Raw genomic sequence first — 15,929 nt, forward strand, 5'->3', positions numbered from 1 at the left:
TGAGAGCTCTTGGGACACCAGACATTTGAAGTGTCTCTAGAGGCTTCATCACACAGGCATAACTATTAACTCCATTGCCAGTCCCTCTCTGAAGAATGGGGGATTAGGACTGAAAATTTCAAGCTTTTAATCTGGCCTCTCTGGTGACCAGCCCCCATCTAGGAGCCCACCAAAAGCCACCTCACTAGAACAGAAGACCCAGGAAATTCCAAGGGATTTAGGAGCTCAGTGTCAGGAACTAGGATCAAAGACCAAATACTAGAACAAAAGATGCTCCTAGTGCTCTTATCACTTAGGAAATTATAAGAGTTTTCAGAGTCCTATGCCAGGAACCAGGGGCAGAGACCAGCATGTATATTTTCTGTTGTCTCACACTTTTTCTTCATGGTTACAAAATGCTGCTGCACCCCTGAGCATCATGTTAAAGTCAAGCGAAGAACTAGGGTAAGAAAGGAGGAAGCATGGTACTAGCTGTAAAAGCTTCTCTTATCAGGAAGAGCAAAAGTCCTCCAGAACTTCACTATCTCGCGTCTAATTTCCAGAAGAGTGTCAGAAGGCCATTAGCTGGAAAAGCATCTATATGAAAGACTGGGGAAAGGAAAGAAAACTGGAAGTGATTTGGGATCAGCCAATGAAAACTCTCCACCAAAGTAAGTTTTGGTCCGGTCTTTGCACTCGTGCTTCTCCTTCTCAAATTATCCCTGTTCCTCCCATTCCCTTCACCCCTGTTTATCCTTCTTTGTCTGGAAAAGTGATAACAGGGGCCTTTGTTTTAGGAAATAAAGCTTGCCTTATAAGAAGTTATAAATGTGCCACACAGGAAGGAAGTGTAGAAAGATATGAAGCAGGATATCTCCGGTACAGCACAGGGAGGTCAGATGATGAAGGAAATGCCCGCTTAAGCACAGTGGGATGAGGGAATGTGGTTAAACTTTATTCAACAGATTAACTTCGCAACACTGCCTTTGCCAGAAGCAGAACTAATCTTGTTGCCTCTGAAATAAAACACCACAGACAACAGACTTTCTAATAGATTATTTAATTACAGATTATCATATGAGCAATATTATTGCTTTTCATATCTATAAAGCAAACAAACGAGGGCTTTTGTGACATTTACAAACTAGTTTTGAAAGACATCTATTCAAATGTTACCTATTCCACATATCCTTAATTAATTTTTCTTCTTGAAAAAGAGCATGGTAACTTTGAATAGAATCTCATACTCTGACTTTTACAATAGCCACAAATCTCCCCAGGAGGCCACGTTTGCTGGCTTACTCAATTCTCTGCTCTGCCCTTTCTCACCTGGTCTGCTCTCATGTGGCTCTCCTTTTCTGTTAGGTTACAGATGACTAGATATTTGAACCTTAATCCTGCTGGGAATTTCTAGTGGCTAATCACCATCACTCTCACTGGAACTGCCGCTGTCAGATGATTCACTACTGTCATGCTTTCTAGGGGGGCTAAACCTTCTCCTGGAATTGGGTTTTCTGTAACCCCAGGAGCCTTTCCTTTGTGGCACACCCTTATTCCGTGTAGAATTTTGTCTGTGGGGTACATAATGATTTTTTCTGCTCTGTGTTATTATAGTCTCCTCATTATTGAGGCCATTATGGGAACCTATTTCATTTTTAATTTCATTATCAAGATCATGAGAAGGAGCGAGCTGGCCCCGACTTTGGCCCTTACTGGGAAATCTTTGTTTTTCAGTTGAGATTACTTGATTCCTATTAGAATGCTGCATATCTTTTCGGCTACCACCTTTGCCATTTTTGGGAATTTCATTATAATTAGTACTTTCAGCAACATCTCTACTGCCTTCTTTCTTTTTCTCTTTTGAGGGTAGATGAGGATGAGGGTAATGAAACTCTACTTTCCCTTGGTGAGCATTTTGGCTGTTGGCATCTACTCTGTTTCCTTCTTTTCCAGGGAGTTCCTTAAAGTTGGTGCTACCTATGATATCATTGTTGCCTTCCACTAGACTTACATCAGCACTGCTTGCCTCTTTTCTTGTTTCATCCCTGGTTCCAATGGTACTTCTGCCACTTTCTTCTTTCTCTGGAATCTCATTATAACCTGGCCCTCTTGCATCGGGACTGATGGTATTGGCTTCACTTGGGCCAGAAAACTCTGTTTGAATATCTGCACCTTTTAAGTCAGGACCAATAGGTTCTCCTTTACCAGAAATGTCCTTAAAAGGTTGACCATCTCCACTGAAAGGAGAGATATCATTGTCACCCCTTTCTTGAAGATCTGGGTAACCACTGCCTTCGAAATCACTGGGGATTTTTTTGACTTTGGGGAGCTGTTTTGGATAGCCAATGTTGTGTTGGGTATGGTAGATGCTTTTGCTTTTAACTGGAATATTCTGGGCTTGGGGATCTCTTTGATAATTCTTTCTATCTTTTGAGGAGACTTTAAGGTAGTTCGTACTTGCTGGGATTTTGCTTAGAACATTCTTGGGTTTGTTCTCTTTGTTTTCCTCTGCCAAGAGTTCAGTCACAGTCCTTGGCTCCATTATATATTGCAAATTATTTCTGATGAGAGTTGCACCATATTCTTCTTGGTTACGGAGTTTGTTGACTGCATTGTCTTCATCCTCAGCCCCGTTATTCCCAGTGGATTCAGGATACATGGACATCTTTAGGTCACTCTGGGCATTTCCTTGGTTATTAATACTATCATCTTCATTTGTTTTCTGTCTGTTCTCAAAAAGAGTTTGGGTTTTGTTACTTTGGTAATTTTCATTGGCTCCAAGAATGGAAGAGTTTTTCTCTCTTTCCTGGGCAATGTTTTCTTTAGGTGCTGGCTCTTGATTTCTTCTCTTATCAGAATTTTGAAGAGCAATATTGTCTTTGTTTTTTTCTTCCTGCTAAAGTGTAATTTTCAACATAAAGCATTATTTAAATGCTTTAAATAATTTTTTAAATTTTTTTTAAATTTAAATTTTAAATTTTAAAAATTTTTTAAATTTTTAAAAAATTTAAATTTTTAAAAATTAATAATTCCTAAGCAATTTAAAAAGAATTACCCACCAGATACTTAAGAGAAAGACTATTAACTCAATAGAGGTTTGTTGGTAGAGATAATTTAGAAATGATCAAAGCAAGTTTCATGGATAAAGAATGAGCAAGCTTTGAAGGATGGGTAGGATCCAAATATGTGATAGGATAGTAGTGAGAATATTTCAAGAATAAGTGGCATATTCAATGTCTGGAAACAGGAAACATTTGAAAGATAATATGAATAAAACTCCATGGTTTGAATAGAGAAATCCTAAAGAAGCAAAAAATAAGTAAGTTTGTAAATGTAGATTAGGGTCTGATCTTGAAGGAGGATCTGAGTTAAGGAGCATATGATTCAAGAGTGGTCCCCCTAAACACAGAGACATATTTGCTAAAATAAAAGAAATTGAAACCATGATTAAAGTCTCAATGACAACATTATTTGTTTTTGAAACAAAGACAAATATTTGGACTTAAAGTGGAAAGTTCACTATTAAAATTTTTGTGATTACTGCTCTAAACAATAAGATGTTTAAATGAAGATTGATAATAATAATATTTTTAGCAAAAAGAAATGCTGTCCTCATCTTGTGTAAGCCATTGCAAGTGAAATGGAGTTCATATTTTAAAAAATAATTATTCTCTCTCTCTGTCTTCCTGTGTGTGTGTGTGTGTGTGTGTGTGTGTGTGTGTGTGTGTTCTTGCCCTGGTCTTCAGAGATATTCATCTGCCCAGAGGGAAATTTTCTTTTTCTTTTCATTTCTTCTCCCCCCACCCTCATTTTTAGAAAATAGACAAATAGATGAATCTAGATAATACTCAGCTTCTGACATTCAAACAAAGGATTTGCAGCAAGTGTTATAAACCCAGCTGTTGTCAGAAAAAGAATTCACTACCTTTCTTTTCTTCCCTGTTTGTCATGTAATAAACTAAATTTGATAGTTTAGATAAATAGTTCTCAAATTTAGCATTTATCAGAACTGTTTGGAAGGTGATAAAACAAAAATTGTTGGAACCAATGGCCAGAGTTTCTGATCCAGTAGATCTGGGGCGAGACTCTAGCATTTGCATTCAATAACATTTCCTAGGTAATGTTGATAGTTGCTGATCTGTAGACTATATTTGAGAACTACAGTTCTAGATCATAAAGGTGAAGTATGGAGATCTAGACAAGGAAAGTCCCTGAGTGATAATGGGATGAAAAAGAGAAAGTGAAGAAGGAAAGTGAAGTGTTTATACATGTATCTCCGTTTGTCCTTTTTTGGGGGGAGCCTATAAAAAGGCTGCTTCATAGGCTATACTTTACCAGCCTGAGGTGCAGCCAAGTTGCAATAAGCTTGGCAGAACAATGTGGTCAAAAAGAAAAAGGGGCTGACAGCAACTTTGCCCATGACACTCACAGTATTTCTGTGGCATAAGCTAGATATGAAAGTGTCGGAGAGTCTGGTCAGGAATTTTCCAGAGGGTTTCCTCCACAGTGATACCCTCTGGAATCAGAGATGGCTCTAAATCAATGAAAGGTGGCTCTAAAAGGAGTTGTGTAGAAGGAACATATACACTATGGACAAAGGTGAGTCATACTCAAACACAGAGGGGTATAAATTGTCTACGAGAGCCAAGAGAGACTGAAACACCACTGGGTCCCAACCAAGACTGTACTGTGCTGATCCTAAGCTATGGCAGCCAGAGACTTCATTTTAGAATACAAGCAGGGGGGATAGCACACAAGTGGTCAAGCAACATTGCCCAGGCATGCCTGAGGATTCCACATCTTCCCTTCCATTGTGGTGGGAGCCATGTTTGTACATATGGTATATTGTATGTAGTGGATGATATAAGCCATATCCTGTTGCCTCATATATCTGTATACCATCTTAGAGAGAGAGAGAAGAGAGAGAGTATCTGAGTGTTTTTACCCAAACTAAAGGACTCACTTAAAGAACTATTACAATGATCTGATAACCTTAAGTTTAAACAGGCTGAATTTAAATTAATTTCTGTACACTCCCCCCTTCCTCTCATTACCCCTTGGGTGGGACCTCTTGAGCAACAGAACAATTATAAACAGAATAAATAAGATACTTTCTCTCTACCTCCAAATTGTAGGGTGAGGTAAAATTGACAACACCATGACATAGGCTTTTGAACTGGTGAGTAATATGAAGTGGAAATAAGAGGCATTAATTGAGGGACAGGGACAAGTAGGAAATGTGGCTGGGTGCCCCACGTACTAAGCAACACCTGATGACTCATGGAATGGCAGAGGCAGTAGACCTGCAGGACCAAAGACGGGGGTGTAGAGCGGTGGGACAGGGACCTCATAGCCAACTGGGGTTCTCACAGACATACAGGGTGCTGGAGCATTCTAGAACCTGAGACTCGCGGGTAAAGAATTTGGTTTTATTTTGCAAAGGGTGAAGAGCTAGTGAAGGTTTATGAGCAAGGGATTAACAAAATAAAAATCAACAGTTCAGGAGGAATATCGGTAAGAAAGAACAGTTAGGAGGATTTGCAGTTTTCAAGACTGAGATATAATCACTTGGATTTGGATTATGCCAGAGAAAAACACTACAAAGGAAAAAAAAAAAAAACCTTCTACTGGTGTTCAGCCAGAAGGTGGGTTAATAACTAAAATGGACTGGAATATTGATCTGAAAAAATGAAGACAAGAGAAAAAGAGAACAACTTTAATATCAGACAGATTGATATTGTGAGAATGTAGCACCCGAGCTCCAAAAACAATACCTAGTTAGAGAAAGGGTCAGGTATCCCAGCCTCACAGGGTCACCCAGGAAAAGTCCTTCCCAGTTTCATGACATATGGTCAGCTGTTCCTTCCTCAAGGAAGGAACAGCTTTACACTTTACAGGCTAATGTGAAATCTTTTCATTTATATTCTAATTTTCATTATGTTCTATTTTTCAAGTTTTTTTGTAACCTGCACCTAGTAACTGATGCAACAATTATTAAGGTTATTTCCTCTTTCATATGCAACCTTTTTAATATTTGGAAAAGTTAAGATTTTCTCTAAACTCACTGGATGCTTTCTTTCTCTTCTCCAAGTTGACACTTGGGGTTCCCTTTTATTAGGTCACTATGTTCAGGGCTGTTATCTGACTACAGATCTCCTTTAGCTAGTGGGGTCCCAGATGGCCCTAGACTCGGATGTGGCCTGGGTAGCCCTGAACACTCAGCTTCTAGTAGCTTCCTTGCCCTGGCCACAGCCCTATTTTTACTAATACAACTTAATTTTGTCCCACCCTTTTTGGCCACCACTTTGGTCTGTTGGCTGCTGTAGAGCATGTAGACATCTTCTTGAATGTATTAATTAAATATGTGCAAAATCATGAATGCTTCCAGATGGAGAAAGAAAGTATAGGCAGGTTGGAGGCTTGCACTCAGACAGCAAGGGTATAGGGAAGGTAAAGGAGATGGAAATCCCACATTCAGGGAAGCCAGGATAATGGGGAATCACATTTAGTGGAACAGCAGGCAGGAGGAGTCGAATGGTTTTTCTTGATCCATCAGTCAAGGGCTGATTGAAATTAGGTGTACTATGGAAAGAGCATGGTTACTGCATGCCCAACCCTGCCATTTTTCTATGTGATCTTAAAAACCTTATTTTACTTCTCTGTGGCTCAGCTTTCTTAATAGTAAAATAGGAAAAATGATAGTTATCTTTCAGGATTGTTGGGGGAATTAAATGGTTTTATGAAATGTTATAATGTGTGTAAAGTATCTAAAACAATGTCTATGTGTAAGATGAATTCTATATAAATGATGGTAACTATCGTTTCATACAGAATCATATACAGCCCTTTATCAAATGGCTGTTTGCTTTCCTACCTATTGTGAGTGATGGTAGTGATAGTGGTTTGATTATTGGATGCACAGCTGTTTACCTAGGCTCTGTCCCTCCTTAACTGTTGCGGTGGTAGATGGAGATGGACTAATTCTGGACCCTTCTATTCATGTACTACCTGAATGTCACCCTCTGGGAGGGTTCTGCAAGCTTGCAAGCCCTGAGACTATGCTATCCTAAGTGTATTTCGCTTGATCTTCCTTTTTGTCTCTTTCTTTGGTCTGGAAATAAGAATACCATTTTACCTGGAGGACTGCTTGTTTTCACACATGTATCTCACTGTTGGAAGCGGTGGGGAAAGTGTTGAATTAGCTCATTCTTGAATCTCAAGATTAAAACTACCTTTTGAAAATGCCGTTTACCTTTAGGAAACTGCTTATATACAGCATGCAAAAGTTAGAACTTGTAGTGTCTTTAAGTTACAATTTGAAATTATTTATTTGTGGGAATTGTTATATTCCCTGACCTTTTATAGTGGGAGGAATGTTCTGAAAATAAGTAAGATTTTTCTGTGGGGAAAAATATAATAGAAACAAACTTTATAGTGAATTATTGCTGAATTAAAAGTATTTTAAACATTTGACTTATCTTAAGTCATTGAGTCTTGGAAAGTTTCACATGGACATTTATATTTTCTTTTGAAATCAAGTTCATTTGCTCATTGTGAATTCAGCCTTTTGAGTTAAACAGATGCGTTAACAAATCAGGAGATTGGCTTCGTCCCTTTTAATTTTGTTTCTCCCCCTACTCTGCGGTGGGAAATTTTGTTTTCTTTCTGGCGCTTCAACTGCTTTAAAAACAGTAGCATGTATACTAATGAGTTAAGTGCATTTCACTAAGGACTGAATAGAGTTCTTTTATAGATGAAAACATGAAGCAACTTTTAAACTGTGGAATTTGATGGTCAATCTTTTTTCTATTTGTTATTTTAAATGATTTCTGGTTGCATCACTGACTGCATGGCGGTTCTTATATCAATTGGCTGGTCTGATTTCCGGTGCTCTGTCTTTCTATCTCCATGCCCTAATTCATATTCTATTCGTCTGGAAAGGCCTCTCTCATCCACTTGTTTGCTCAAATTTCTCTCATCCACTTGTTTGCCTAAATTGTACTCAACCTCCAAGGCGCAGCTCTGTTATTTCCATTATGTAGGTTTTCCTTAAACACCAGACTAAGAACTAATCTTTTTCTACTCTAAGCCCCTAAAATCATATTTTGGGGGGTACTACTCTCACAGCACTTTGCACATTCTGTCTTGAGTTTTATAATGACTTTTATAAATGCATTTTTTTTCTTTTCTAACTCTAAGTTCCTGGAGAGAAAGATTAAGTTTTCTCAATCATTTAATCTCACATAGTATCTTGCATAATAGGAAGAGCTCAACATACATTTATTACAACAAGTAAGTTTTAACTTACTCAATGTAACAAAGTAGCTTAACAGGCAGTTAGTCTTAGAGATGCCAGCTAAAGAATAATGAGCAGAACAAAATAACATTCTGAAGAGAAGCTACCACTTTCATGGGAAATGAAGCCAGATTTGGAAAAAGTAAATAGTCCTTTTGCTGATGGCATTTTAAGCTGTTTCCAGCTCTTCGGCCAATGAATCTGCAAAAAGGGGCTGAATGAAAAGAATTATTGTCCTATTCCAGGGACAAGGCCCTTATTCTTTCTCTTCCAAGCATTCTGACCCAGAATGGAGTCATCAGTGGAATGAATTTAAGGGACACTAAAACATGTCACTCTTTAGGCTAAAGTGGTTTCTCCTGTTAGTCTTCTAATCCTCATCATTAGAACACATGATAGATTATGTTCAGAAACCCTCCTTATAAAAGATCAAACATTACTTGGAAGCAATAAACAAAGGTCACGGGCATTAGAGGTCCACCAGCGTCACACCTGCTGGAGCAGGTCCCGAAGTGGGACCTGTAGGGTGGTCCATCTGTGTGAGTTCTATAACAGAGAAGTTTAAGGAGCCAGGGACTATGGAAAAAGGGCAAAAGCACCCACCACAGACAGAAACCCAGAGTAATCAAAATAAATTTGTCTCCTCTACAGTTTCCCCTAGGGTTAGTCCAGAATTTGGCTCATGGTAAGGATCTTCTCTCAGAGATTCAGCTTACCTTTATGTCACTTTGATTTTTCCTCCCAGATGATGTGTAAACATACTTAAAAATATAATACCCGTGTTTCTCATGGTGGCCTTTGTACGTTATCTACGAAAACATAATATTGTATTAAGATGTGTTTATATCATATTAACTTGTCTGGCTCTCTTTTTGATTGTACGAGATATTCTTTAACTTAAGTGAAGTCAAATTCTGCTTCTGACAAATGGTAGTCCTTCTTATAATCACAGAAGAGCACCTATAACACTTGTCTCTTTCTTTTCTACATGTCTGTAAGTCTGTTTGCTCTAAGGATGGCTATCAATGGCTCTCTCTCCCAGGGTGTATTAATTTTATCACCAAATTTCAACAGACAGGGAGCATGTTGAGATATTTGCAGGTGGGAGGGGCTGTAAGGAATAGGAGAAATGCGGGTTTTACGGTATTCATGTCTGATGTCAAATTGGAAACACAGCATGAACATTCAGACTCTGATGTTTGCCATTTTTGCCTTTGTAATTTTCAGCTGAGATAAAGAACAGAAGATTGTTAGGTCCTAGAACAGAATTTCTGAGGCTGCCAGGAGAAACCATGGTAGGCTGCAATTTGGTGACATGAAAAGCTGAGGATACTTGTTTTACTTTCTACATGCATATGGAAAAGTAACTCCATGTAAACAGAATTCCATATTAAGATTCGTTAACTCCCTTTCCATTGTTTCCTCCCTCATGTTGTTTTGTTCTCGTGTATATGTGTGTGAAAATAGCTTGCTAATAATACACCAGGATTTTTACTCACTTCTTCTGGAGAAAGAAATCACAGTAAAGAGAAACAAATCCCCATTCAGAATGTTTCTCTTTTCTATCAAACATTGTCTGAATTAAGTGCCAAAATTATGTTGTGTAATTTTGCATTTCCGTTCTAAGTGCACAGGAATATTTTGACAGTTAAAAATTTCCTCTCCTGAGTTTTTTTTCTTTAAAAGAGTTGAAATAGATTTATCTGAGAAGAATAATTCCGTTTACCCTCTGTTCTTCCACACAGTCTTCCTTAGTTTTCTCAGTTTGTGGCAGAAATGTCTGGAAGGAAACAAGAAATACAACTTCACAAAACATTCATTCTTTCGTCCATTTCTGCCAACAATAAATGTCTCATTTATTTTTCTCTTACTGGGTTGTGTTATTCAATGTGGAAAATCATTCCAACCAAAGAAGATGGATACATTACATTAATATTTGTTTTAGTCTTACAAAAGAGGGTACCAGCATTCGTCCACCAGAGGGAGACAATGACATCAACATTAGAACCACACTGGAGCACAGAATGGCCAAGTTGGGGAGGGGTGTCACTCCAGATGTGGAAGCTTGGATGTTGCTGATATCAACTGAAAAATAAATTTTCACTGGCACATTGGAAGATTTTTAGTATCAATGAACCAAAATCAGAGTCCAGTGCTGAGAATTATAAGTTTGCATGAATTGCATGAATTTAGAGTTTGCTATACAAGCTAAGACTTGATGCTGCTGGTGGTCCAGCAAAAGTAAAACCATAGCTCTGGCCATAAGGTGTAGGATCATGTCCAAGGATGAGACTTTGTTGTTTCCAGTCACCTGAGCAGAGATTTCTTTCAGGGAAAGGAAAATGGAGTGGCCTACGGATTGGGACAAATACTCTTCTTGATCTGCAACAGACATGTCCAAAGATCTTCAGAACACCTGGGGTGCGAGGTAGCTATTGAGGTGGAGAAAGGCCAGAAACTAGGAAGGAATAGATCCAGGCTGCATGTTCTAGGTCTTTGGGCTAAAATTTTGGTGTCACAGGAGAGCACGCAGAAGATGACCTGAGAATTTTGGAGCAAGCTTGCTGTGGAAGAACAGACACAACAATTCTTTTATTCCCAGTATTTTGATTTTTTAAAAAAGATTTTATTTATTTCTTTGACAGAGAGAGAGAGATCACAAGTAGGCAGAGAGGCGGCGGGGGAGGTGGGGAGGGGGCGGGGAGAGAGCAGGCTCCCTGTTGAGCAGAGAGCCCAATGATGCCGATGCGGGGCTTGATCTCAGGACCCTGAGATCATGACCTGAGTTGAAGGCAGAGGCTTAACCCACTGAGCCACCCAAGAGCCCATATATTTCAATTTTCTTATTGATTTTTGAAATTCCTAGTGTATCTCAGATTTGGGAAGAGGAACCAGTGGGTGGGACTTGTTTGTGTTTAAATGAATGTGCTAAAGTGGAAATAGGAGTCATGGTGGTATCAGTCATAGAAAAGAGAGAACCCCTAAAGGGAAAGCTGAAAGAAAAAGTTCTTAATCACCTAGAGAGTATTCTTCCTGAATAAACCTTAATGTTCTGTATTTTCCTGCAATAAAATATAGGCAATTATCCTTTTAGATATTGTGCTTCTGCTCTCTCAGGAATGACCTCTACAAAACTACATTTATTGAGCAGCTTTGCCATCTGGCTTCAGTCTGGGTTTGGCTGACAGGAGGCCTAGCCTGAGATTGGAGGGTAGAAAGAGAGAGTGACCAAGTATGTCTTTTCCTGCTCTCTGTTTGGGGCTGCATCTCTGGGACTGGACACATCTCTTTTGTGGTCCTGCCTCTCTGCTGGGGCCCTTCCCCACTCAGGGCACTGAGAACATCACTTCCTTCCTTGTTTCTTCAGCCCAAGGGGTGGCAGTAGTTTTAATCTTTGGGTTGCTCTTTCTGTTTGTCCTATACTTAATAACTGTTCTCCAAATAAAATCCCGCTACTGAACTCCCTGTCATGGGAATTTTATTTTTTTTTTCCTGACTGGATCCTGACTGATGAAATTGTCTCAGAAATAAACTCAAAACTTTAGTAAAAGTGCCCTATTGGCTTGGCTCCAAGGCAGACCTGCCTAAGAGTCTATTACATCCTAGAAACAAAAATAGTCTGTGAATAACACCTTCTGTTTACACAGCACTTTACAGTTTATAAGCTGCTTCTGTATACCTAATCTCATCTGATTCCCATAATAACCTCTGTGAGATAGGCAGTAGAATAAACAAAATTATCAACACTTAAACAGCTGGTAGCAGTTGTAGAAAGTAAAGGAGATACTTTAACCAAAACTTTTGTCTCAAATTCCCAGGGTTAAAATAATAAATTTTTATTTTTAAAATTTTTTTTAAAGATTTTATTTATTTATTTGACAGAGAGAGATAGCAAGTAGATAGAGAGAGAGAGAGGGAAGCAGGCTCCCTGCTGAGCAGAGAGCTCGATGCGGGACTCAATCCCAGGACTCTGAGATCATGACCTGAGCCAAAGGCAGCGGCTTAACCCACTGAGCCACCCAGGCGCCCCTAAAATAATAAATTTTTAAATGGCTTGCTACCTGCCAAAAAAATATTAATAATAAGAGGAAATGTTTCTGAATTTTACATTAAGTTCCTTCAAGGTATATTTTATAATTCCACCCATTACTGACTTTTTTCTTATGCTGTTTTTTTATTCTCTTATGCATGTAAATTTAGATCACTGCATCATTTCCCAAAAATATCAAAACAGTGAAGATAATTTTGAATATGGGGTTATAGGAAAAAGAAAACATAAAAACAAGATGAGTAGATACTGAGTAGGAAAAAAAGCAATGGTTTGGGATATTCAGCATCTTCTCATAGAACACACACACACATAAATTAAAAACTTGTTAGTATAGAGTACCTTAATGAAGCTGGGGGATATTCAGCATCTTCTCATAGAACACACACACACATAAATTAAAAACTTGTTAGTATAGAGTACCTTAATGAAGCTGGCAGTAATAAGTCATGAACCTACAACAAAGTAAATTTTAACAGTGTTTGTAGTCTAATTGCATGTTGATGAATATTAATTGAATTGTGTGGCCCAATATTCATCTTTTGTTTTCTTCCACTTCCAAATTTTGTCTTTGAAGGAAACCAGAATGTCACTCCCAAAATATGCTTCTTTGACATAAGAATTATTTTGAACTGAAGGCAGTTAAGTCATAAATGCAGAAAAGGTTCCCCCTTTTCTGCCTAAAGGTAGGAAACCAAGTGTCTTGTTACTGGTGACCAGCTCTTAGCAGTTCAGAGATGACACTGCAGGAATGCACAAATCTTGTGAAACTAATCCTAATTTTCCTCAGTAAGGAATATAAGGACTACCCAGACCTGGTTGGATTACCTTTAGCCCAGATCCCTTTGTCTTACCAATTTTTCACAAATTTGTTGTTTCTTCGTCTAAAAGGTGTAAAAGCTTTCTGCTTTGGTTACCTTTTTGGGTCTTCATTCTTTTATGACAGCTCCCATGCACAGAAATTTAATAACATTTCTATGCTTTTCTCCTGTTAATCTGTCCTTATCAGCTTAATTTTCTGACAGAGCCATGAACACAAAGAGGATTGAGGAAGACTTTTTTTCTCCTACAGTTTGAATTTAGAATATAATTCCAAAACAGTTTTAAGTGACTCAATATATTCTAATTTCTGATACCACAATCTATTAATAAATAATTTAGGTAAACATCACATTTAGTCATTCATAATTCAAAATTTTGTCTCTATGTCCTTGCTGAGCCTTTTTCATCTGAAATATACATCCCTCCCCCACCTCCCCTCACACCCACTTTTCTGTTCTCCCACGCTTGAGTGTGGCCCTGTAATGGAGAAGGCATTGTCTCCCTCTGGGGAAAACTGCTGGCTCCTTCTCTTGACTGGTGGTCACTGGATTGATATTGACATAACAGTTACTGGAAAATGGTCAGAAGGTGCCACTTCAGCTGTTCCTTGGAATGTGTTGCTCAAAATAGATTCATCCTCAGCTGGTGGGTTTGAGCTGGGTCAGCAAGACCAATCAACCTCTGTCATGCTTAAGCACATGCCCCTGTGGTCGTGATTGAGCTGAGTTGTGTGAATTGGGCCTGGCAGATGTCTATTTTTAAGCACTATGGCCCACTGCAGGACTGTCAAAGGATATGCGCTAAGAGGGGCCATACTTTCCTCAACTTCTGCTGTCCTTACTGGATGGCATCATTCATGCTCATCACTGGGTTACCCAACCGGTCACTCAACTGTCTCAGGACCTATATTTAAGCACTTCCGGCAACAGAATGACTACTTGTTTCCATGCTCTCCAACTGAAATGGTTGTTCTGAAAGGCTAGGATGCTTTTCAGACATTGTCTGATTAGCACTGTGTCTGCACAGCAGAAAATATCAGTAACACTCAGCATTTTCACAAGATAATTTAGTCACATCCTGAATACTCATCTGGGTGAATCAGAGGGAAAAAAAAAGACAAAAAAAGAAATTGCAACTCAATTTATGTTAAGCTTAGGGGTCCTTCTCCCCATCTTTAGCTTTGCACATGAAGAGAAAATCATTAGCAGGATTTCAGTGTTGGTGGGTTACAAGAATAAGAGAAAAGTTCTGGTTTCTTTCCATTGCCAACGTATTTACAAAATCTAGTTGGTCAGCCTTAAAACTGTCAAGTCAAATTTTTTTCAGTTTTTAGTAAACTATCGAGAATCTCTTTAGATGTGTTATAATATGGGTCTCTGAGCATTTACTCATTAACATTAGCTGATTTGAAACACTGTAGCTGGTATTCGTTTTCTCAAAAATACGCTTTTTGGCATTTCTTAAAAGGCAATATGTTGACATTTATAATTCAGCATATGTTTATTGAGGTCCTCCTTGGTGATAGATATTTGTATCAAGTGCTGGATGCTTTCTTTTTGTTTGGTACTTTATTGCAACTGAACTAGGTAAGGGTTACTAATTAAAAAAAGAAAAATATTGCTTAGAAAAAATAAAGAGACCAGAAGATAATATGATATGCATAAATGAGTTTATAAATGCTTACTGGTGCTGCCCAGGTCACGCTGAAAAGAAGCAGTCCCAAACAGACAATTTGCATCTTTGAGACTCTGTGAAAAAAAGATAATAATATTTTACCCTAAAGCATTGTCAAGTATGAACTATATTCCTAAGAATAAATAAAACACAGAAGTATATACAAACATCCTTCTCCCAGTAGTTCATTTCCTTGTTTAAAAAAAAACCATGTATAATTTATATCCAAGTATAGATACTTTAAGAGCCTTTGTATGTCTAATTATTCTGATGTGAAAGTGCAAATTGTCCAATATTATTAAAACAATGAAGTCAGTTGATATAAATGAATTTTATAGATATAATTACTTGTTCTATTGTCAGTCCAAATTTTTCCCTTTTGTGTTTGGAGATAATTTAATTTAATTATTTCTATAATTCATAATAATATTAAGTTAATTATTAAGTTAAATATTAAGTTAATATTAACTCATAACAGACTTTACATGGGTGCCAGCAAAGCAGGTCTCACTGCGAGGAATAAAGTCTTATCTGCTACCAGGATAGTCCCCCAATATATGTCCTTATATTCATTATATTCTGAGCTAGTAACCATCCATGGGCTGGAGAGTGAAACAATTTATGTAATCCATATATTAATAGCTAAAATTTATTTAGTACTAAAATACTAAAATACCTCTGTGCTAAAAGTTTTACATATATTCAATTTTTTTTTTAAAGATTTTATTTATTTATTTGACAGAGAGAGATCACAAGTAGGCAGAGAGGCAGGCAGAGAGAGAGGAGGAAGCAGGCTCCCTGCGGAGCAGAGAGCCAGATGCAGGGCTCGATCCCAGGACCCTGAGATCATGACCTGAGCCGAAGGCAGCGGCTTAATCCACTGAGCCACCCAGGTGCCCCCATATATTCAATTATTGAGCTTCATGACAACCCTATGAGTTCGATGGTATTACTCTTCCTCTTTTAGAATATGAAATAGATAGAAAGTCAAATAACTTGCCCTAGAATTCCCAAGTATTGAGAGGCAGAACTGGGATTCATATCCAAGCAATTTAACTACAGAGCCAGTAGTCTTAATGATGACTCTATGCCATCTTGAATAAGTTTTTA

General features: G+C 38.2%; 1 protein-coding gene across 1 annotated transcript; it reads right to left on the minus strand.

Moving 5' to 3' along the window:
* Positions 1-1,396: 1,396 nt before the first annotated feature.
* MEPE (matrix extracellular phosphoglycoprotein) lies at positions 1,397-14,884 on the minus strand. Its single transcript, XM_045986942.1, has 4 exons — positions 14,830-14,884; positions 10,002-10,055; positions 8,992-9,084; positions 1,397-2,875 (listed from the first exon to the last, which is right to left on the minus strand). The coding sequence occupies exons 1-4, from the start codon at positions 14,881-14,883 to the stop codon at positions 1,397-1,399; spliced, it is 1,680 nt and encodes a 559-aa protein (XP_045842898.1). The 5' UTR covers position 14,884.
* Between the last annotated feature and the right edge of the window lie 1,045 nt (positions 14,885-15,929).

This window comes from Meles meles, chromosome 2 (genome assembly GCF_922984935.1).
Source record: "Meles meles chromosome 2, mMelMel3.1 paternal haplotype, whole genome shotgun sequence".
Classification (NCBI taxonomy): domain Eukaryota; kingdom Metazoa; phylum Chordata; class Mammalia; order Carnivora; family Mustelidae; genus Meles; species Meles meles.

Bases quoted from the DNA above. Each gene is read 5' to 3' on its own strand.
- MEPE (XM_045986942.1), bottom strand. From the start codon at position 14,883: ATGCAAATTGTCTGTTTGGGACTGCTTCTTTTCAGCGTGACCTGGGCA. The intron at 9,085-10,001 runs GTAAACGGAATT...ATGTTTTCGTAG, and splicing joins ACTGTGTGGAAGAACAGAGG to ATAACGTACAAAGGCCACCA. The intron at 2,876-8,991 runs GTAAGCTGAATC...ATTACACTTTAG, and splicing joins AAAATCAAAGTGACATAAAG to CAGGAAGAAAAAAACAAAGA.